Genomic DNA, 25305 nt, shown 5'->3' with positions numbered 1-25305 from the left:
TCAGTATTACTGTCCCTATGGGGGTGCGGGCAGGGGCTCCACTCCCCTGCTCTGCACCTGACAAACGGGGTGAAGCTCTCTGAGGCAAGGAGCTTTTACTGACTGTGCAGACCATTCAAACACTCTGGAGTAATTTGAAGGATTTTTCCCCATTTCCATATTCCGTGACATTCTAGCTTCCCTCTCTAAAGCATATTCCGGTCTCAGTTTAAAAGGCCTCGAAACTGAGCTACCACCAAACATTTTCGCAGGGCTCCGAACGGCCGCTTGGGGAAATTTCTCCGCTGAGCACAGCACAGTCACCTTTCGCGCCAGAGGCCCGCCTTTTATAGCGACGTGATTACGTCACCTCGTCCCCGCGTGCGCAAAGATGGTGGCGTGACCACGCCCAGGCCTGTGCTGGGACCCAGCGTAGCAGGCGCCTTTACGGATAAGGTCCGAGTGCGACTGGGTGAGTGAAGTCCCACCGCCTTACGGACGGCCGGTGGGTGCTCTGACTGTCCGAGAGCAGCGTGGGTGCTCGCAGGGCCGGTGAGGAGGATGTTGTTAAAGGGGGAAGAGCTGGGGTGATGAGGAAAGGTCGTGAGTCCTCTGGATATAAGCAGGGAGTTGGAGCGGTTGCAGGGTTGAGGACTCTGAGGCCGTGCGGATCTTTGGTTCGAAAGGCAGAATTTATCTTGGGGTTTGTCTGGAGTGCTGATGGCGGGCGTTACGGAAAAATAAGTTACCGTGGACTAACTTTCCGAGATTTCCTTGACGCTGCATTCGAAAGGGGGAGGAAGGCGGTGACGATTGGTCCGTAGTGATCTTAGAGGATAAGTATCTGTAACTAGATCCTTGCCGGCAAGCTGGCGAGCGATTGCTGTCCGCGGTGCTGAACGCAAGACATTGGTTCCTTTAGAAGGAAACCCGTTGAGGGCAGGGCAGTGTTTCCTTGCCCTTGGCTGGGCTCAGTGCCCTACACCTTCATGTATGTGCAGTGAAGGAAGAGCTCAGTCTATCAGCGCTGGACGCTCAGAGATTAGCGACAGTGTTTAAATCATAAAATTTAGGAAAGCCAGTGCTTCGCTCCAGAAAAAGAATTTCATTCCTGTTTTTTCTCCCTTAGGACAGTCACCTTCAGCTTTTGCACGCAACCAGATGATTTGCCTTCAGGCTCTGAGCCTTCAAAGCACTTCACTTGATCTTTATCTGTATTGGCCCAAGCTCTTCAGTCAAGGTGAGCTTGCTCATGTGCCGTTAAAATGGGCTTTCCTAAACTCCCCAAATGGAAGTCCTGAGCACCCAGGGTAAGGTGAAGAGACCAGTTGGGCTTTTCCCCGCCAGTTATACATGAAAAATACTTTATTTGGAAAAGAGATGATAGAACTGGGCAGTCTTCCAATAAAGGAAAGACCATGAGTTTCCAGTTGGTTCTTACACTTGTTTGCCTTTCTATGTGTGTGTGCACATGCATAAGGGATGGTACTCCTGTGTTGAATTTTACAGAGTGGATTTTTTTCTTTCTGTTGATTCAATAAAATGTTTACTAGTCTTAGTACCAGCTACTTGTTTGTTTTCAATTCAGATTAAGGTTAAAGTGTGAGGAAGTTAAGAGGACGAAATGTGAAGTATGTTGAGTTTACCTGATTCATGGTGTTTTTGGCTGCATCTGGCATACGAAAACTGCATCATAAATAAAAATGGTTTTAAATGCATTCTTTCATTTTATACATTATATCTCAATTTTTATTTTTCTCTTCTGAGAGAACCAATGGGTTGAGGTAATAAAACAATCAACTGCTGTAAAGCTGAGGACATTAAAGTAACTTTAAATGTTTTTATTATTTAGCAGAAAGCTTATAAGGCAGCTTTGACTAAAGATGACATCCTTGTTTGCTCAAGAAATTCGGCTGTCTAAAAGACATGAAGAAATGTAAGTTGTTTTTTTTTTAAGGCTTATCTAAATGAATAAATTGTACTGGCTTTGTTAGTGAAATATTGTGTGCACAGAAGACTTAAGTCTGAAAGTGCGTCATTTAAATTTTCTGACACTTGAGAGATTTTGGTGTTAGGGAATGTCACTGTCTTTTAAGAATAACAAAGATTAAAAGGTATGTTCTCTTCTTACAATTCTTACTATTATCTAGATAAATTCACCCTTCTCACCTTTCTAGGTTTCTCACTGATATTTAATGGACTTCTGTACACCTCTTACCCAGGGCAGGCTTCATGAGTATGTGACCTGTGTACTCACAGTCCCTGTACTTGGTTTAATGCTCTAATGTTGCTGTCTTGAAATTTCTAATAGTTTTTTTTTTTTTTTTAAAGGAGCCCCACATTTTCACTTTGCATTAGGCCTTGCAAACTACATAACCAGTCCTGCACTTATACTTGATATTAACCTTCTCTACCTCTTTCTGTGGGCTCTCATGTTTTCCTTTAATTAATTACCAGGCCCTCTTCCTTGGCTTTCTAAGATCTTTCCCTTATAAAAATGTTGAAATTACTCAATTTTAATTCTACCCTCAAGAACAGCCCTCTGAAACATAGCATTTCTTAAGAATCTCCACAACTATCTGGAAGTGGTTAGACTGTTATATATATCACATGTATTTTTTTATCATCTGACATTTTTTTAATCAATCATTTAAGGGGACCAAAAAAACTTGTAAAATGAGCATTTGACCAATGAGAAATTTTTAAAGTATATTATATATAAAAAAAGTAGTTTGATAATTTACTTACAACTTTTTACATCTTTCTTCAATTACTGTTTCACCTTGTTGTGAGTATGCATACATACACCCAGCCTCTCACTCATATATGGAGCCATCATCTTTCTCTTGGAAAAAGAGGAAAAAAATATTTTTATTGCTTCTTCAAACATATGGAAGTTTAGCGCAATTCTAAATGTGTAACATGAGATTCAGGGGTATTGAAGTGTTAAGCAGAAGGTTTCGTATAGCAAGTTATATCAATGTATGTGTGTGGGGAGGTATATATAAGTATGTGTACAAAGGGATATGTATTACAGTTTGCATTTTCACCAAAAATTAAAACATGTTTTTAACACTCTAAAATAATTGCAAAGACCATAGAGGCTAAAAAAACAGAAGCATGTACTTACGATAGATATGTTAATGAAAATAAGAATAATTTTACCCAGATTTAAGACTTACTAAACTATCTAAGTTTTCCACTGTCTTATTAATGGACATAATAATTGGTTTTCAAAATAGGTTGAACCTGAAGTGAGGTACAATTAAGAAATAAATTTTTTTATGTTAGTCAAGCAAAAAATGTACCCTTTTAAGAAAAACTTTATATAATCTTCATTTTTTTCTAGAGTATCACAAAGATTAATGTTACTTCAACAAATGGAGAATAAATTTATAGACGAAAACAAGGAAAAGGCATCTCAGATGCAAGCAGCTGAGACTGCTTTTAAAAGGAACCTTGGTCTTTTAATGGTAAGTTTCCATGACTTAAGTATAGAGATTTTTTTTCCCACTTTTGCAAAAAAAGGTTTTAAGTGAATTTCATAATTTTGATATATATACTTTGTTTTGAGTAATAAATACAATTAATGAAGTACCATCTAGTTTTCAAACCCATGTTAGTTGGATATGTTGCATATGGATTCTTTTTTAAATGAAAAAATAAAAGGAAGTTTGTTTAACCTAAGTGTTTTTAATCAACCAGAAGAACCAATGACCATAGAAGAAATTTAAAGGTCACCTTTGTGCAAGTAATAAATACAAGATGTAACTTTCCATCTTCCATCATCTTTTATTTATAGGGAGATCCTAAAACCCTATGAAGTACCTATAATGTTTTTAGATCCAACTCAAAACTATTTAACATCATAAAAACAAGAACAATTTGATTTTGCCCTACTGGGGCCACAGTCAGCACGTAGAATTCATATCTAAGATAACAGATTTCCCAGATCTCTCTTGATACTGATGGAGGAGGTGGTCAAAGTATGTGATTGCGCAGGGCCCCACCATTTGGCCAATGTGCCCATTTGGAGTAAAATCATATGTGTAACATTTTTGGCTGCTTGCTATACTTTGCTTCCAGAATTGTATGGCTTCATCCATAATTAAAACCCTAAAGTTTGCTTCCACTCAAGCTTCCAAGAGATCCTATGACTAAAACATTTGGGAGGAAGGCTATATTATTTAAGTTATAAAGCAGTGTTTTCAGTTTTTTATTGTTAAATATTTTCATCGATAGGCATGATATAGTTATCTTATGTAGTCACTAGAGGATAAAGGAAGAGGAAAATTCAGTTATCTTCTCAGCTTCTGGCAGTTTGATCCACAGTAATTTAAGTCACAGCCATAGTGCTACCAAAGCATTCTATGTTGCCATATGTCTTACTTGCCCAATGGTGTTTGCAATATTTATTTTTAAATGGAAATATATAGGATAATCTGGAATTTGCTGTGAAAAGTCAGAAAAACTAAATTAGAAGCCTTGAAGGCTTGATCGCTACTTACCTGCAATGAGTACAGGTACTATTTGGATTTTTCAATTATCTTCCTTTTAGTGAGCAAGTATTTGGTGAAAGCCCAGAGGGGCCTTACTACTGAGCTAGTTCTGAGCAGAAAGTGGAGTTAACAAAATAATTCAGAGTTCTTTACATCAAATAGCTGACAGGCTTAACTGATGACATAAGGTTGTCACACGCAACATATGAGACCTGAGTTGATCGAACATTAAGTTATGTGGAATCCTTAGCACTTTAGAAGTATGTATTAAAAAAAAAAAAAAATCACTGAAAGCTAGAATATCCTAACAAGTCTGAGGAGGGAAACTAAGCTGGAGCTGTATTTGAATAGGCAGAATGCAAAATATTCTACTGCATTCTTACAGAAGAACCAAGACCAGAAGAATGAGTAGCCCTGTTAGTGTCCATGGGACCCTGAGCTAACTGGCTTGTAAAGTTATGGGAAACAAGGTTGGATATGTTTTGTGAGACCAAGTGAAGAAGTTGAGACCTGATATATAGGCATAATACAGTACTAAAAGTGTTAGAGCAAAAGAAAAATAGAGACTTATATAAGAAGCATATGGGTATTTAAGAAAGATTCATTTCCTATTTAGATGCAATGTGATTTGCAGAATGGAAAGATTAGATTTAAGGAGAATAGCTAAGAAATCATTGCCATATCTGGAAGGAAGATAATGAACCTAGTTTCATAGTCATTAGAAACAAGTTTGGATGGTGTTTTTTCCCCGGATTATAAAAGTAATATATTCTCACTGTAAAAAACTGGAAAGAGCCAAGAAGATGAAATAGCATACTTTCCATATCATCCCACCCAGCTTGAAATTAATGTTTTTGTATATTTCCTTTTAGTCTTTTAGTAAGCATTTACTGAGCTCTTATATCCCAGGTACAGTGCTTGCTGTAAGACAGGCAGTCTCTTCCCTTTTTTTTTTTTTTAAACATACTTTGAATACTTGTATATGCAATTTTTTTAATCCTGCTTTCCCTCTTACTATTTTGTTTTAAACTTTGGAAATAATTTTAAGGGCTGTACCATAGAGGTTATCATGAAAGTGACCTAAATAGGACTTGATCACAGAATTTTCAGGTGGGAGAAACTTTAAAAAGCACATAGATTAGATTTTCACTTAAGGTTTTTTTTTTTTTTTTAGCATAAAAACTTTTTTTCAAAGATTTAAAATAGGTAAAAGTGGACCTGCTTTGGCCAAAGGCCCATCCATTCAGCCCCTCCTTGCCTGTTCTATTGTGATCTAAGGGATGGTGAAAACCACTGACTGCGCTGATCTCCTAATTTAGAGAAGAGGAAACCATAAAGTGACTACTCCTAATACCCCCTCCCTGTCAAGAACAGGTTCAGTTACATCAAGATATGTACTTAGGTACAGAATACACTTTAAAAATGGTTCCACTGAAACTTGGAAACATTCCTATAAAGATACTAACAAAATAAGTATAAGCTCTATTACCATCCTTTATTTGACCTGTTTAGATGCTCTAATATAAGAAACACTAACATGGAGTGAGCTTTAATTTTTGGAAAGTAAGATATAACCCTAGTATTTTTAACTGATAAGGCCATATACTTAGCAAAGCCAAAGTTGTTTAAAACTAGTATATTATGAGTTGAGTAAAATTAACAGATAAAATGTAACCATTCAAAAATCTATAACAATCCTATATATACAAATGGAAAATATGAACTCACATTCACATTAGCAATGAACTTATAAAATATTTGGGAATGCTCTAAACAAGGACTATGCATGATTGGTATAAAGATAATTCTTAACTTCAATGGGAGATTTAAAATTTAAATGGAGACACGTGCCTTAATCCTGATGGGGAAACTATTATTTTTCTAAAATCAGTAGTCACAGTGTTATTTTTAGATTTAAAAATAGCCCCACCAAAATCTGCATCTAACACAACAAAATTTCTCTAAATGTATTTGGAAAAATAAAAGAATGTTTTAAAAATGGGAACAATAACAAAAAGACTAATCCCAAAGGTTCAAGCATAATAGTAAAAGAATGGACATGAATTTAAGTAGTGAAGAAAACTCAAACTGAGGGTTTAGTCAGTAAATATCACAGATGATAATGGATTGTTAGTTTCTGCTAGTTTCCCTATTACATTAATAAAATAAAATGTGTCTGCCTTTTAAAAACAAACATGATTGGTACAGATTTGGAAGAGAAAGAGAATTTTGTTTCTATAAATACTTCCATGAGGTAAACTATCATCTGTTTGACCTCTTTCCCCATCGCACCCACCCCCCCCACCAGCAAAATTTAGTTTAACCCAAAAAGGCAATCTTGTGGCAGTGAGCATCACCTCATGAGGAAGCTGGACAAACATTCCAGGGTGAGAAAGAATGGGAGTGTGCCACAGCAGATTAGACATAACGGCATGTCCTGGAGGCCTTCTTGGAGAGGCTGACAGTAACAGCCTTCAACAAACTACACCCCCCACACCACACCCCCCTGGCCAGTGACTTACAGGACCCAGTCTCTCCTCTTTCCTCCTCACACTCCTCACTTTCTCCAATTCAGTGAAGAGCGAGTTTAATGAATGCATAAGGGTTCCTTGAGCCAATGACCCTGTATCTCATGCTTTAGGATATTCTTTTTTCATTCCCAGAAATTGCCCCTTCAGCAGATTAAAAGATTAAACCCAGTCCAGCTATGGCTGGCTTCCCTGTATATATTTACAGGAAGATATGTATTGCTGGGTTGGGAGGAAGGGACATGTCTAGGGAGGGGGAAAGAAAGAAATCTCAGTACATGACTTTTTGTGCTCATAGTTTACCTTTCCTAATCACGAGTCAACTCATTTACAGAGGCTGCTGAATCCTGCCGTAGAGTAACATTTATATCACCATTCATCCTGGAAACTTGTTTTTTAATTGTTACAAAATATTTCAAACCTATGTGGAAGGAAGAATAGAAGAATGTACGTCCATGTGCTTATCACCCAGATTCAATAATTTTCAAAACACAGCCCATCTTGTTTCATTTACACTCGTCACCTTCACCTGCAGCCCGTCAAATTATGTTGAAGCTAACCTTCAGACATCACATTGTTTAATCTGTAAATATCACGTCTTTTTCATCAGTGTTTATCACTCAAAGATAAGGGTTATTTTAAGTACAATCGCAATACCATGATCCATCTAAGAAATTAACAATAATTCCTCAAATTTTCAGTCAGGATTCAGATCTCCCTGATTAACCTGTTTTTACATTTGTTTGAATCCGGATCCAAATAAAGTCTAGTACGTAATTGATTGATGGGTCTCTCAAATCTCTAAAAGTTCCCTCTGCCTTTTTTTTTTTTTAACCCCCTTTTAATTTGTTGAAGGAATTGGCTCATTTCTCCTAGTTTCCCACACTCTGAATATTACTAATTACATTGCTGAGGCATCACTTAGTAAGTTCCTTTGTTCCCTGTAATTCCCATAAATTGATAGAAGTTGTGTTATGCAACAGAAACATAATGCAAGTAATTTTAAGTTTCTAGTAACAACTTTTTAAGTTTTTATTTAAGTAATCTCTACACCCAACGTGGGGCTCAAACTCATGACCCCAAGATCAAGAGTCGCATGCTCCTCCCAACTGAGCCAGCCAGGCACCCCCCCTAGTAACCACTTTTAATGAAGTTAAAAGACACAGATTAAATGAAATGTATTAAAATTAATTTCGTATTTCAAATGTAACTGCTATTAAAAGTTAGTAAATATTTTGTTTTTTCCTCACTGAGCCTTCAAAATTCAGTGTGTACTTTACATTTACAGGGCTCCTCAATTCGGACTTACCACATTTCAAGTGCTCAGCAGCCACTGAGCCTAATGGATATTACATCAACAGTGCAGATCTAGAGCCCTGATCAGATTCAGGTTCAATGTTTTGGGAAAGAACACTTTGTAATGCCTGGTTGTCTTTCTGGAATGTTAGCAGTCACTGATGATCATGGCCTAGATATGTTCATTAAGGGTTGCAAAAGTTATATTCAAATTCTTCTATTCCTTCTCATTCAATTGCTGATAATTTATAAGAAGATAAACGTCCCCTCATCAATTATTTGGTTACACTTCATATAGGAAAAAGCATGATCAGTGCTTGATTCTTTCTCTGTACTTAATTTTCAAAAATAGTTTGGTTCTCTAGTATCCTCCAGAAGTGACCAATTAGACGTTGATGCTCTTAAATACGTCTGTGATTTGAAAGGTCTCGACCCACGTCAATGTGTATTCCCAGTGATGCTCAAATTGTCCCATTTTTACGAAGTGGGAGCCTCCATGTTAGCTCCTGAATGCCTCTGACGTGATCTTAACATGCTTTGATAGCTTTCTTTCTTTCTGCTGTGATATCTTCCAGGCCATCATTTGCTGCTTAGACCTAGAATTGGCCATTGCTCCAAGGAGCCCTGGATCCTTTTGATGGGAATATATGTTTAGAGCCCTTAATCTGGGTTCTAGGGATGTTTATTACAACTTGTTTTTAAAGATAAAATTCATCAAGAGCTCATATCAATAATTCCATTTTGATTACATGATTGTAAGACTTTTAACTTAAAATCATCAATATTTTACCTCTAACTTTTTCCCCCCTCAAACCAAAAATCTCAGTTCCTAAATAATTTTCCAGTACTAACATAACTACTCATTTACTTTATCCCATCATAGAAACAACACTACCAGCAACAATATGATTATGGAGTATGGCTTTCAGTCAGATACTTTTTATAATTCTTTTTGTCCTTGGGGTAGATCTCACTACAGATGCTCAGTCAAAATACTGTGTTCTAAGACCACCTGATGTACTTTTTCTTGATGTGGTTATGCCACCAACTAGATGGCAGTTAGATTTGTTTCCTTTTGTTTTTAATTTTTAGGGATTGCTTTTTCCTTTGGTTCTGTAACTGTATAAATTTGTAAATGGTCTAGTGGCAGATCTATAAGACAAGATAACAAGGTCTGGTCAGGTAAGTCTAGCCTCTCTTCATCTGGTTTTTTTCCTTTTCTCCCCTCATCCCCTTGGGTAATTTTTTTTTTTTTTAAGTTTTTCATTTATACTCAGGAAACTTTTGACACCTTAGTCATTTATGTATATAATGAATATTTAAGTGTTTAGTACATGCCCTGCACTTTGTTAGATTCTCGGATGCTTAAAGATTGTATGAGACAGTCCGTACCTTCTGGCAGCATATAGTCAAACAGAAGGTTCTTAATTGGAAGTAATGGGATATAACTCGCTACAGAAGGCAGAGATTTTTCAGTCAGGCTAAGGAATTCATACTTTATCCTCTGTGTAGTGGGTCTCTTTTTTTTTAATCTATGTAAAGACATATTTAAAGTAGTAATTTTAGAAAAGCTAATCAATTCCGTATGTGGTTAAAGTAAAATGAGATACAGTCCAAGTACATATTTGTTGAACCAGTGAGTGAGATAATAAGACCACAGCACTGAGAATGGCATGGACAGGCTAGAGGAGACATCCTGCAGGAATCATCTATGGACCTTTGGAATTTTTAAATGTCAGGGAAAAAGAATAATTGAAGGTAGAAGATACAGCATACGTGTCTGGGGGAGTAGAACTCCCACTATTGTACATTCAGAACACTCAGTAGGAATAAGGGGAGCTTAGTTTTATTAGGTTGAGAAATAAGGGCTGGGAAGAAAAGTTATCTATCCCTCTACATTAATAGTTGAAGCTAGATAAGAGACAGTCTTGGAAAGAGAAAAAGTAAAAAGAGGAGGACAGATGTCACAAATCTTAGAAAGCCCACACTTAGGATTAAGAAGAGAAAAAGGAGCCAGCTACAGAGAAAGAGAAGTAGGAGTCAGAGAGGTAAGCAAAACATCTAAGAAAGTAAAATCTCACTTACGAAAGAAGTTCTCTGGAGGGGTGATAATCCCTTGCCGACAGGCTGTAGAGAGGACTGTCAAGTTACTAACCATAGGCCACAGATCCCTGCTCATACCTACTCTTTCACTGCAAATCTGCTCTTCTAGGAGAGATAGCCAATATCCTTATTTTCTGGTCTGTAAGAGAAGTGTTTATCATCTTGTCTGCAGGTGCTGGTGGCACCTAGATCTACCACCAACAATAAACTTACAACTGTTCTTATAATGATGTCAGTGGAGCTGTGAGTCTATTGTTTGCTTGATTTATGAGAGTCAAAAATAATTTTCCCAGGACCTTGTAAAATCTCAGTGCAATCACAGAAGAGTTAATCTTCGCTCTCTGTTGTAGCATCAGCATCAAAAGCTCTTTAGCGTGCGTCTTGGCCATAAACTTCTGGTCAGGAAGAGACGTTGCTAATAGACGGGCTTTTTAGCCCTAAATTGACGGTTTTCCCCTTCAAATCACCTTCTTCAAGACAGCAGGTGCATTAATGGTTGTGCAACTTTGGGGAGTCCCTTTAGGGAATTTCCTGTTTTTCCCTTTTACATTTCACACCCGTTCCTTGCTCCCGCCACTGCCATCTGCTCGCTCTTTTCTCCTGTTCAGCATTGGATTCTTCACACCCCACTCCCACGTCCTTTTCCATCTCTCTCCGTCTGTCCAACAGCCCTGTACTTAGATTGCTCCAATGCTTGTACATGGATCAGAGAACTTTCTCTTTTTGATCAACTCACTGAGCTCAAGGGAGAGACAAAATTTACACGGCCTCCAGCCAAGGCCTCTGTGAACTTGACAAACATAAACAAGCACTAGACAACATAGGTGCCAGTTTGGGGAGCATGAAACAGAGTTCCAGTGTTTCACTGACAACTTAGAGAGCCCTACATTTCTGGGCCTGTACTTCATCCACATATCAAGGTTACATCTTTACCCAGGTAAGCATGAAGTGTGATTACCCCTGCATGAGCTACAACCGTAAGAGAACATGCATACACCCACAAGTCACACTGCAGATTAAAGCACAGGGCTTAAACGTCATCAGCTGAATGATGCACGACCCAGCCATAAAGCTGGCCACCGAGAATGCCCCAGAAATTGAGTCCTAAAAATCTAGAGTCTAGTGAAAAGGTTCTTGTCCCAAAGTACTGAGGTACCTCACGGACTTTCTTTTGAATATGTGGAGGATTTATGTAAGTATAAAATTAAAAAATAGAATACTGAACAGATGAAATGTGTGACATTAATACACCATTTGCATGATCTGGACTAGAACTCTTCACTTGTAAGGTCAGTCAGTGTGGGGCTGACTATCTGACTGTTTTTAGTATCTGAATATTTGACCGTTTTATCCATCTGGCTGTTCTTATTGGTTTTAGAGCTAAGTTAGTGTCCTGAGCAGTTTTGGAAGAAAGTCCTTTTTGCCAGAATTATTGGCATTTACTATTTTAAATGAAAAGGAAGATCTTGAAAGTCCTACCCACCCCACCCCCACTTTTTATTTTAAAACAAGAAACGCTGCTTTCTGTATTGAAACTGATTAAGTAATGATCAGTCCTCCTATTTCAATGCCCTTCCTTCAGTTCAGACTGTATATCCAGAGAAGAGTTGAGATTCAGGATATAGACATTGCTATTACAGGTGCCATTTGTATGTGTTACGTAAGTACATTTTGTTTCTAAAACACTGATAACCTATTATAGGATATAGAAGCCGCAGCAAAGTCTCTACAGACCCGGATTCACCCAATCCCGTCACCAGAGGTGGTTTCTCTTGAGGTGAGAATCTTAAAGAACAAATGTATAGGAAGAGACCCCATTCTGTTAGTAGTACATTATAAATTAATTGTGGTTATGTGTATTTCCCAGATTTATTTATTCGGTAAAATAAGATGTGTCTGATTGATCCTTACATGTCCACAGTGCTGTGCTTTTTACACAGTAGGTAATTGATAAGCATCTTGATTTTTTAAAATTTGTCAAGCGAAAATTTTATAAAGATCCGATCTTTTCATCTAGGAACACATATCCTGTTAAACCATAACAGACAGTAGACGGTATGCACTAAATCTTAAGATGACAGCATGCCTAACCAAAGTGCTTTTCCTGTTGGCTAATGTTAGCAGTTCAGTCCCTTCACCAAATTTCAACCAAAGCTATTTAAATGCATATTATCATGCAGCATAGTGTGGCTTTTGTCTGTTTTATTTTGCTCAGTTCAAGAACAGATTGGGAAGACTGTTGGCAAAAATAAACCCTATTTGGTATATGAATATATCTGTGATGAAAGAAAATTTACTACATATAGAATAGTTTAATTTTATATTCTTAATGACCTTTTTCAAATACAGTTTTGCTTGCTGCCTAAGCAGGGATGTTGAATAGACTCAAAATTAAAGGCTGAGAAGTTGCCCTTCCATTTTCTGTGTCATCTAGAGTAATAAGGAAAGGCAGTGATCAAGGATAGAAAGAACTGTGGTACAAAGTTGTGCCCTGGGCATGTCTTTTTCTTCGTTGAATTCTCCAATACCTTACTCTGGCCTATACGGGGCCCACACAATAGGGGTTAATCCAGCCGTGAATGGTGGAGAAACTCCCAACCACAGGCCTTGGTTGGTATTTTTCTTAGCTAGTCTTGCACAGCAGGATGACCTCTATTTTAAGTGTGTCAAGCTGTTTCTTGGACCACATGCACAGATGGGCAGATATGTACAACTCACAATTTCAACTTTCAGAACTCCTGTACCTTGTTAACGTGCAGAGTGAATCCTTACGTGCTCTAAATGCCATGTAATTCTTTGGCTGAATTCCCCAAAATGAGATTGATAGTGATGATCCAATCTAAAATGCCCTCCTAGGATACAGAGCTTTTGGCAGTTTACTTTTCTTTGGCCTCCTTAGGGCAGTCACCCAAAAAAACATCAAAGCTTGTAGATATTATATGGTGATCTTGCCTGAGCTTTTATAGCTTATAGACTTGCTATAGTCAGGCCAATAATACAGTGTCTCAACTTCCAAGTTACTGGAATTAAAAATGGTTACATGATACTAGTATTATTTTCTCCGTATACCAAAAATAAAAATTGGAAGAAATTACATTTTACCATATCGAGTACTCTTCTAAAAGATATACTGGATGCATATTTTAAGTGTTTTTCCCCATATAATTAAGGAGTCAATTTACCTGAGTCCTGTACTATAACATACTGGTTATGTTTCATTTCCTGATCTCATCCCAAGTGAAATCTTTTTACGTCAGTTAAAAAGCAGTTGCTCATGCCTAATCATTTCATTGTAATAATTTTAGTATGGGTAATCATTTGGTATGGAATTTGGAAGAGTAAACAAAAACATTTAATGATTGTAGCCATAAGTGATGCCACTGGTAATAATCACACGGTTGGCCACAAGAGGGCGTGTAAAATCACAATAAAATCCCATAACCTGTAATTCTGCCAGGCTCTGGTTTTACTGAGAAATTTGAAAATTAACACTAGTAAGTAGCCAGATTTCTTTCTAAAATTAACATAAAATATTCTGTAGAGGAAGTGCATTCTACGTATATGTGTGTATGTACACGCACACACACACTTCAGTGAATAAACATTTAGACTATTATGAAGAGCCAAGTTCAATTGCTTGATATGCTTTTTTACTTTTGGATGTTGTTTTTTTTCCAGACTCTTTACTGGGCATCAGTAGAAGAATATATTCCCAAATGGGAACAGTTTCTTTTAGGAAGAGCACCATATCCTATCGGTGTTGAAAATGAAAATGAAGCAGAAAATACCGTTCAGAATGAGGCGCAGTGATAACTTCTTCACATACTCTTTTCAAAAAAATCTGTTTAGTACAGCTGAATATTAAAGAATATACGGGTCATTTCGGGTACCTTAGGAATCGAATATGTTCATATTGTCCCATTACCTCCTCAATGACATCAAGATAGGAGAATCGGCTGACAAGTCTCAGGTTCTATCACTTTGAGACCTACTATTACTTCAGGGTCACGAATTTGCTTTCTGCCAATCCCATGGAAGTGTTAAGAGCTAATATTGAAAAGTGGACTGTTTATTAAGTAAGTCGCTAAATAAGTGTTGTGTATCATTTTTTTAAAAAAAATCATTTATTGTCATTCTCATCTAAACAGTGAATACTGGTTGTTCTGATTTTACATTTTCTAGAATTGTTTTGGTTATTTCTTTATGGGGATCGGGTTCAGCACAGGATCCCAGTGGCTGTTGGCCCTTTTAACAAATGGAAAAAATAGAGGTATTTACCTGCTTCAGTATAGTATTTATTAGACAATGGATTCATGGGATTTTGTCCCTCATAGATAATCAAACCTCTGAAGGTTCTGGAGGAAAGAACTAAACTACAAAGCACTCGAGAAGTAGCCAGTTTCAAGGGGGCTCAGACTTAGTCCTGAAAAAGGTCACCTATTAGAGCTGGGAATGGTTATTGGATTTTGACTTGGTTATTTAAGGACTACCAGCCTGTGAATGCAAGTAACTCCTCTCATCTTTTCATCTTGAAACTTGCCCTTCCCTCTCCTGTTTTCATTATTTCTGAAACAACTGTCAGAAAGCTTTGCAGTTCCTCAGCCCTCCACCACTGGAGCACTCAAAAAGGTTTTTTTTTTTTTTTTTTTTAATTTTTTTGATTATAGAGGCAGCTCCTGCTAGTAAGGGGAGTCTATGTTCATTACAATTCAAGAGTTTAAAAATTTCAAACTGGTGTGTATTTTTACATGAAGACAGCAGGACAAGCTTTAAAAAAAAAAAACTATATTGAAACGTCCATTGTGCTGATAAGTTCGTTTAAACCACCATCTTGGAAATATCCTGTTGAGTGGGTGTTGGTGTGGGTAACAATAACGTTGTTTTCATAATATGCGCTGGCAGATTAGCACACTTCTCTACAGTGTTAACAGTTGTAATTAAGGAATAAACAGCACAGAGTGTCAGTCCGATGACAATTTCATCTATAGTGTCACAATACAAAATGTCACAAAATATTAGAACTGTTATATAACTATAAAAAGTACCGGCTTAAAAGCTGAAAGGCTTAAAAAAAAAAAAAAAAAAAAAAACAAGGAAGACAGAAAGGAAGAAAAAAGAAAACTGGCATAGAGACCAGAACAATTTATACCTTCTCAAGAATGTTCTGACATGAAAATAAATTGATAATTTTTTTTCCTGTTACATCACAGTTTGGTTTCTAGCCATCCAGTTGATTTAGCAGGAGAATACAGGGCTTTTTAGCAGCTTTGAATTGGTAAACAGATTTAGATGTAGTAGAAAGGAACATGAGGAAGTTTTTTTTTTTTTAACATCCAATCTTTCCCAGCATATGCACATAAGAAGGTGAACGAAGCGATGTGAAACTTATTTCTCTTTAGTCAAGTGAAAAAAAGGCTAAACATTTGTTGAGATGGTAAAATATTGTGTCAAGCAAGTAGGCACATTCCAAAATTAAACAGTGGTTGATACATTAACATCCTCAAATATTTGAGTGCACACTTCCTTTGAGTTCTGTAAATTAAATCACCAGTAGATTAGATTAAAATACAAAATGAATAGCAATTTAACCATCTCAGAAAAGGTTGTTTTTTTTTCTCCCCTAATTTGACTAACTTGCTAAATAGTTTCTAAAAAGAACATACATTTAATATACTCTGGGTTACGACTTAGGGCAGAAGCGATGTCACTTCTAGGCTTTAGCTGTACCATTTCCCCCATTACTAGTGAATACCTCAAAAACTCCCACAGATGACTTTATTCCTGGCCCCCACAGAGTTTCCCCCCCTTCCCTCCTTGTAGACTGTAACAGATTGCACCACATGGTGTATGTTTAAAAAAAAATTTCCATAGGGACCTAGATACCCCATTAAAGGGCTTTATATTCCTCATGGCAAATTAGCTTTACATAGGAATTTCCAACTATTGTTTTCTGTAAGGAGGAAAGAAGTATCATATCTAATGTATATTTTGTATTGCTCTTAGTAGGAATCAGACAAGGAAAAAGAAAGGTCATCTACTCATACTACCCGCCCGTCCCCCACCCCGCCAATTCAGTGCCTTTACCATATGCTACATTGTACCTCTTATTCATGAAAACTATGAATTTGTTTTTTTTGGGTTTTTATAATAACAAGATTTTCAAAGTAAAGGTCATTTCAAGATTTTCTTTGCACAGCCTTTCTTGGTTTACTGCAAATGCATAAATACTCAAAGCTCATTTTATGCTGGAACACTTTTAGTATATGAAATTATTAAACTTTTATAAAATACTGAGGTCAGAAGGAGCTGCAGTTTTTCTCCAAACTTCATAAAATAAATTTTACTAGGGAAAAGCCCAATACTCTAGAAACCAGACATCTGGTCTTTCCCGGGTGTTAGGAGCAGTGTGAATGAAAATGAAGTCAAATGGACAGTTTTTCCTCTGCATTACGTGCAAGGTGTTTTCACTTGTCAGCTCAAGACCTAGAGGGCTGTAATAATCTTTACCTTTCTTCACAATTTGGTCTTCTCTGCCTCATCCCCTTTTCCATAAAAAAAAAAAAAAAAAAAAGATGGATATGTGGCTGTATTTTTTAATCAAAATTAAACTTACTTGGAGATTATTTTGTCACTTCTAAGATAACTGGAGACAAGCCTGGGGGTGGGGGTGGGAGGGCTGAAAAACCAGGGTTTGCAATCACAAGAGTAAGGCCCCTAGGTTTTAGAGTATAAAATTCAGTGCACAAGGCCATGAATTTGGCTTATCCACAAAATATATTCTTTTCTTGTCCTTCCTTATTCTATTAGCCTTTATTATTCTAAACCAATTCACATTTTATTTTTAAAAAATACTTAAAAAGTTTAAATCTTTCTGAAGAGTTTCCACCCTCCCTGTTTCAAGAATTGCCCAAACATAATAGCTACATGGCTTAAAAACACTCTTCATTTCAACAGTCTGGTTGACCTCTTCCACTTTAATTAGGATTCTAAGATTTTTTTTTAAGAGTTTCTGACTAAAAATTTACTCTTCAGAGAACGTACTAACTAGATAGTGAGTTCCAATGTACAAAAAAAAGAGAAGAAAGAAAGGAAGGGAAGGAAAGGAAGGAAAGCAAGCAAGCTGTGGAAAATATGGAGAAGGGAAAGAGAAATTACTTGAAGAAAGCTTTAAGTTGAAGCAAGAAGTGACCCCCCCTTCCCCACCACCTTCTCGTGGTGTTTTTGTTTCTCTTATAATTTAGAAGTTAATTTGTCTACATAGGAAATTTAAGTCCCTATTGCTAATAAAAGAACGTTTTCAGTTTTCTGAGACAAACATAGGGACGTGTCAAACTTCAGCAATTAAGGAGAGGATTGATATGTGGATTTGACACCTGGCATTGTGATCTCCTTTTCTAACTGGAACTGAGATTATATCCTTACTAAAATCCAAGACAAGGAAAATGACTCCAACAAAGACAGAGGCTAAAAAATACTTCCGGACATTATCTTACCTCTCAGAATCAAGTTTCCTTGCTTAACAAGAGAAAAAGGACCAGGTTCCCTACTTTACAGTAATGTTGCAAAGTGCCTGCTTTTTTAAAAAACTCTAATTTGTATCTCAAAGACAGAGCCTGAGACTCTGCTAAAGCAGTACCTAGACTGACTAGTACAAATCAATAAATAGTCGCATTGAGCGGAAAACAATGGAGTGTTCTCATTTAAGAAAGGGATGATTTAGTTTGTTTCTCTGTTTTAATGACAGTTGGACCATTTAACCTCCACTGTTAAGGTTAAATGATTTTTTATTATTCCTTCCTAAGTCTGGATTATCAATGTTCAAGTGTCTCTGATGTTCTGCATGTTATCACTTTGAGGACCCTACAGTCAAATTAGAGGGGGACAAAATTCCATGTATATAATTTGTCTAATCCATCTCTATTCTTCTTTCCTTTCCCAATACAACATAATCCTTTTTCGTACCTTGTTTCCAACCACTTATAAGGTCTATCACACAGACATTTTGTACTAGAATGCTCTACCCCAGGAAAACCAATAATACTGAGATGTTCAAAAGAAGCTAAATATAGAACCTTTTAAAATGCTATCTAGGAAAACATAAAGCTGGGTAACATTTGAGCACCATTCATCCATGCATTCAACAGATCTTAAAACAAACAAGCAATACATATCATATTAGATGGTGATAAGATCTAATATAGTATCAACATCTAAAATCACTTCTTAATGCAAGAAAACAAAGCAGATTTTCAGTTTCTTAGAAAATATGCCTAGAAGACTTTTCCCCCCATTCAAGATCCTGAGTTGGAGTTTTCCAATGAAGCAACTTTCTCACTGCTTAATGGACAGATTTGTAATAAAGAATGAAATCCTCACTACTTCAGCAGATAATTTGTTACATGAATGTTCACAGCAGCATTATTCACAATAGACAGAAAAAATGGAAAGAACCCAATGCACACCACTGGTTTAAATGAAGAAACAAAATATGGTACACAAAAGAAAGTGGGGGTAGTAGCTATACTTCCATCAGACAAAATGGATGACACCAAAAATAGTACGAAGAGACAAAAAGGTCATTATATAATAAAGGGGTCAATCCATCAAGAAAGTATATCATAAATATATATGCACCCAACATCAGAGCAGCTACATATATTAAGCACATAATAACCGATCTGAAGAGAGAAACAGACAACAATAATAATAGGAACTTCAACATTCCACTTTCACTAATGGACAGATCATCCAGGCAGAAAATTAGCAAGGAAGCCTTGGACTTGAATCATACATTAGACCAAACAGATCTAACAGACACTTACAGAACATTCTAGCCAACAGCGGCAGAATACACATTCTTCTCAAGTGCACAGTGAACATTCTCCAGGATAGATCATAGGATAGGCCACAAAATAAGTCTTAACAAATTTAAGAAGACTGAAATCACATCTTTCCTGACCACAATGGGACAAAACTAAAAATCAATAAGAAAAAGCTGGACATTTTACGGTCACATGGGAACTAAACAACACACTCCTGGAGAGTCAGTGTGCCAAGGAAGAAATCAAAGGGGAAATTTTAAAAAATCTCAAAAAAAAAAATCTCATTGAAATTTCATTTCAATGAAAATAGAAATGCAACACAGCCAAACCTATGGGATACTATAACAGCAGTTCTTAGGGAGACATTTATAGTGATGAGTGCATATATTAATAGAAAGATCTCAAGTAAACAATCTAACCTCAAGAACTAGAAAGAAAACAAACTAAGCCGGGACGCCTGGGTGGCTCAGTTGGTTAAGCGACTGCCTTCGGCTCAGGTCTTGATCCTGGAGTCCCTGGATCGAGTCCCTCATCGGGCTCCCTGCTGGGCAGGGAGTCTGCTTCTCCCTCTGACCCTCCCCCCCTCTCATGTGTGCGCTCTCTCTCTCTCTCATTCTCTCTCTCTCAAATAAATAAATAAATAAAATCTTTAAAAAAGAAAACAAACTAAGCCCAAAGTTAGCAGAAGGAAGGAAATAACAAAGTTCAGAGCAGAAATAAATTAGAGACCAGAAAAACAACAGAAAAGATCAATGAAAATAAGTGCTTTTTTTAAATAGATAAATGAAATTTACAAAAGTTGGGCTAGACAAACACAAAAGACTCAAAATCAGAAATTAAAGATGAGACATTATTACTGATACTACAGAAATATATAGGATAAGAGATTACTATGAACAATTACATGTCAATAAATTGGATAAACTAGAAGAAATGGATAAATTCCTAGAAACCTACAACCTACCAAGACTGAATCACGAATAGAAAATCTTAATCAGTAATCACTTAGAAAATTAAATCAGTATTCTAAAATCCCTTCACTGGTGAATTGTAACACACATTAAAAAATAATTAACATCAATCCTTCTCCAACTCTTCCCAAAAATCTAAGAGAAGGGAACTCTCCCAAATTTATTTTATAAGGCCAGCATTACCCTGCTATCAAAGCCAGATAAAGATATACAAGAAAACTATAGACCACTATCCCTTATGAATACAGATGTAAAAATTCTCAACAAAATATTAGAAAACCAAATACAGCAACACATTAAAATTATCATACATCATGAAAAAAATGAAATTTATCCCTGGGCTGAAAGGATGGTTCAATACACACGAATCAATAAATGTGATACACCACATTAACAGGATGAAAGATAAACCATATTATCTCATTAATGAAGAAAGAGCATTTTACAAAATAAAATATCCTTTCATGATAAAAACGTTCAACAAACTGGGTATAGAAGAACATATTCAACATAATAAACCCACAGCTAACAAACCCACAGCTAACATCATACTTGACGACAAAGATTAAAAGCTTTTCCTCTAAGAACAGGGACAAGATAAGGATGCCCACTCTCAGAAATCCTAGCCAGAGGAAGTAGGCAAGAGAAAGAAACAGAAGGTATGGAAATTGGAAAAGAAGTGTCATTATTTGTAGATGATATGATCTTACATAGAGAAAATCCTAAAGACTCAACCAAAAAAAACCAAAAAACTAATCAACAAATTCAGTAAAGTTGCAGGATATTAAATCTACAGAAATCAGTTGCATTTCTACACGGTTAACAATGACATATCTAAAAAGGAAATAAAATTATCCCATTCACAATAGCATAAAAAATAATCAAACAGTTAGGAATAAATTTAACCAAAGAAGCGAAAGATTTGAACAATAAAAACCGCAAGACGCCGATGGAAGAAACTGAAGTCACAAAAATTGGAAAGATATTCCATGTTCATGGTTTGGAAGAACTAATATTGTTAAAATGTCCAAAGTACCCCAAGCCATCTACAGATTCAAAGCAATCTCTTTCAAAATTCCAAGGTCATTTTTCTGAGAACTAGAATAAACAATCCTAAAATTTGAATGGAACCACAAAAGGCCGTGAAATAGTTGAAGCAATCCTAAGAAAGAACAAAGCCAGAGAGGTATCACATTTCCTGATTTCAGACTATACTACAAAACTATAGTAATTAAAACAGTATGGTATGGGCATAAAACAGACACACTGACCAATAGAACAGAATTGACAGCGCAGAAATAAACCCCCAAATTCATGGTCAACTAATGTTTGACAATGGAGCCAAGAAAACTCAATAGGGAAAGGATAGTCTCTTCAACAAATGATACTGGGAAACTGACTAAAACCATATGCAAGGAAATGAAATTGGACCTCGATTGTACACCACTCAGAAAAATTTACTCAAAATGGAGTAAGCCTTTAAAGGGTTAAATTTAAGACCAGACATGGTAAAACTACAATAAAATACAGAGAAAAAGCTCACGTCTCAGCAACAATTTTTTTAGATAGGACATCAAAAGCAAAAACAAAAGCAAAAAACAAGCAGGTCTACATCAAACTAAAAAGCTTCTGCACAGCAAAAGAAATGATCAACAAAATGAAAAGGCAACACACAGAATGGAAGAAAATATCTGCAAACCATGTACTGCTTAAGGGGTTAATCTCCAAAATATATAAAGAATTCATACAACTGAATAACAATAACAACAGCAACAAAGCAATCTGACTTAACAGTGGGCTGAGGAATTGAATAGACATTTTCCCAAAGAAGACATCCAGATGGCCAACAGGTATATGAAAAAGTGCTTAACATCACTAATCAAAAGGGAAATGCAAATCAAACCTGCAGTGAGGTGTTACCTCACACCTGTTAGGCTATCATTAAGAAGACAAGCAATAACAAGTGCTGGGGAGGGTGTGGAGAAAAGGGAGCCCTTGTACACTGTTCATGGGAATGTAAGGTGGCTCAGCCACTATGGAAAACAGTAAGGAGTTCCCATCCAGCAATCTGAAAATAATTGAAAAAAGATTATCAAAAAGATTTCTGCACTCCCATGTTCACTGCAGCATTATTCACAATAGCCAAGACATTCAAACAACCCAAGTGTCCATCAACGGATGAATGGATCAAGAAAATGTGTGTGTGTGTGTATACACACACACACACACACGTGTATACATATGTACATATGTATATATATGAATATATTTATATATACAATTAAATATTATTCAGCCCTAAGAAAGAAGGAAATCCTTTCATTTGTGACAACATGGATGGACTTCGAGGGCATTATGCTTAGTGAGATAAGCCAAAGACAAATATTGTATGATATCATGTCTAAAAAAGCCAAGCTCCTAAAAATAATAAAATAGTAGTTACCAGGGTCTGGGGTGCAGGAGGTGGGGAGTGGGAGATATTGTTACAGACTATAAACTTCAACTGAAAGGTAAGTTCTGGGGATCTAACACACAGCATAGTGATTATAGTCAACAATACTGTGTTATATGCTTCCAAACTGCTAAGAGGGGGCGCCTGGGTGGCTCAGTCGTTAAGCGTCTGTTTTTGGCTTGGGTCAAGATCCCAGGGTCCTGAGATCGAATCCCGGGCTTCCTGCTCAGTGGGGAGCCTGCTTCTCCCTCTGCCTGCCGCTCTCGCTTGTGCTCTGTCTCTCTCTCTGACAAATAAATAAAAACTCTAAAAACAAAACAAACACCAAAAAAAAAAAAAACCAAACTGCTAAGAGACTACATCTTAAATGTTCTCAAAGAAAAAAGAAATGATCATTATGTGATAGGATAGAGGTATTAAAGCTACAGTGGTTACCATATTACACTATATAAATGTATCAGAGGAACAGATTATACACATTAAAATTACACAAAATTTTATGTCAATTTTACCCCAATAAAAATGGGGTATATACAAACAATGAAATCTTATCCAGCCTTAAAAAGGAAACTCTAACACACGCTACAACATGGGTGAACCTTCAAGACATTATGCTAACTGAATTAAGTCAGACAGAAAAGGACAAGTATTTATGATTCCACTTATAGGAGGCACCTGGAGTAATCAAATTCATAAACATACAACAGAATGGTGGCTGCCAGAGTTTAATGAGCAGAGTTTCAGTTTGGGAAGATGAGTAAGTTCCAGAGATGGATGGTGATGATGGTTTTACAGCAAAGTGGATGTGCTTAATGCCACCGAAATGTACACTTAACAAAGGTTAAAATGGTATATTTTATGTTATGTATATGTTGCCACAATTTACAAATTCCTCACTAAACATAACCTGAAAACTTCCATAATGTAAGCTATTTGATTTCAATGTCGTTACGTGTGACAACCGAGCATATGTATGCAGGTTCATTCCTCCTAGAACACTTCCCTATCCATAGTTAATGCATTACACCCCATGCATTCCAATTCATTTGACCACCCGTCTTTTGAAAGGTTGGTATTCCAGATCACTTAATACCTATGAAACCCCTTACAAACAAGGTTCTAGTCCCAGGTCTGCTACTAACTGCCACTCCGTTTTCTCAGTGAGTTGAAGTAGATCCGTGTTTCCGTGATGGTGGAAATGTTCTTTATCTGCACTAAATATGGCAGCTACTAGCCTATACGACTACAGGGCATTTATAATGGGGCTGGCTTCACTGAGAAACTTAATTTTTATCTAATTTCAATTGCTGGAAAAATTTCAAGTATGTTTGGAAGAAGCTGGGTATGTGAATGTACTCTTTCAACTAAGTTTTATGAAATCTAAATAGAGATCAAGTATTTCCACATCTTCCAAATGAAGATATGCTATAAGGGTAAAATATACATTGGATTTTAAAGACAGTATGAGCAAAAAAAGGTAGCTTAATTTCTGTATTGATCATATATTGAAATGATATTTTCAATATATTGGATTAAATATATTAAAATTAATTTCACTTGTTTCTACTTTTTCTAAAGTAGCTACTAGAAAATTCTAATTGCATATGAAACGTGTGCTGTATTTTACTGAGCAGCTTTAAACTAGACAGTTTCCAAGAACACTAGCAACTCCCTGAATCAGAAACTATAAGCATTTTTTAAGATTTGGGAGTCTGCACACATGGGGGGGGGGAGGGGCAGAGAGACAAGGAGACCCCCTGCTGAGGGGGGAGCCTGAGTGGGGCAGCCTCCCAGGACCCTGAGATCTTGACCTAAGCCAAAATCAGATGCTTAACCAACTGAGCCATCCAGGCACCCCATAAGCATTTTTAAAAATCCACTCTCATATTTAACAACAAAGACTATAATTACTGAATTTGGGGGGAAATTTTTAAGTAGTTAGTTGACATTTTCATACTTCACTTCCAACAGAATACTTCGGAAGTTAAGTTTACAAGAGCTGAGTAGAATATTGTTTCGTCCTCAGAGTTATATTAAGATGTATGTTCATTTAAAAATCCCAAGTCTGGCTTTTCTTCATACTGATCCTCTCCAGTTTACCCTTTCCCACCTCCAAAAAGAAAAAGTACCTGAATATTCAGAACAGGTGTTCCTGATTTGAAAACTCTAAAGAATTAAACTGGAAAAGGTATTTCACTTATTTTAGTGCTCTAAATCTACTTTCTACAATTTTCTGCAATCAAGGTCCTTAGAATTAAAAGGTGTTTGAATTGAAAATTTGTATAAAATCTAGCAATTCACAAAAATGCCCTAGAAATAGATTATAATCACCATCATTACATAATGACAAACCTTTTTAAATGTGTCAACTTTGTGGCAAATGCCACCAGAGACATTAAGTTGCACTCATGTATTATAAGTACCAAACTATAAAAGGAGGTCTTGCGCATTTCAAGTTTTCAAGGCACCCGTGTACTTAAAATATGTATGGAGACCTCCTGTGCAGTAGCTTTGCCCCTTTAATTGGGGTACATTAATCTTACGGTATTTATCCACCCAACCCCAGACTGAGATCTTGCTCCAAGGGGCTTTAGGTAGCTGCCAGTAAATTATTTTAATTGCTGTCTTGAAGTTAACAAGTGTTATAATGAAATA

At 36.6% G+C, this 25305-nt stretch overlaps 1 protein-coding gene across 1 annotated transcript; it reads left to right on the top strand.

Annotated features, from left to right (window-relative positions):
• The first annotated feature begins 372 nt into the window (after positions 1-372).
• On the top strand, positions 373-14953 carry C1H3orf14 (chromosome 1 C3orf14 homolog). The gene is made up of 6 exons (XM_021695093.1): positions 373-451; positions 1109-1219; positions 1832-1915; positions 3329-3452; positions 12108-12182; positions 14084-14953. The coding sequence occupies exons 3-6, from the start codon at positions 1863-1865 to the stop codon at positions 14213-14215; spliced, it is 384 nt and encodes a 127-aa protein (XP_021550768.1). The 5' UTR covers positions 373-451; positions 1109-1219; positions 1832-1862; the 3' UTR covers positions 14216-14953.
• The last annotated feature ends 10352 nt before the right edge of the window (positions 14954-25305 follow it).

Source organism: Neomonachus schauinslandi, chromosome 1, assembly GCF_002201575.2.
Source record: "Neomonachus schauinslandi chromosome 1, ASM220157v2, whole genome shotgun sequence".
Taxonomy (NCBI): Eukaryota; Metazoa; Chordata; class Mammalia; order Carnivora; family Phocidae; genus Neomonachus; species Neomonachus schauinslandi.
This window is presented reverse-complemented; position numbering and strand designations above follow the sequence as displayed.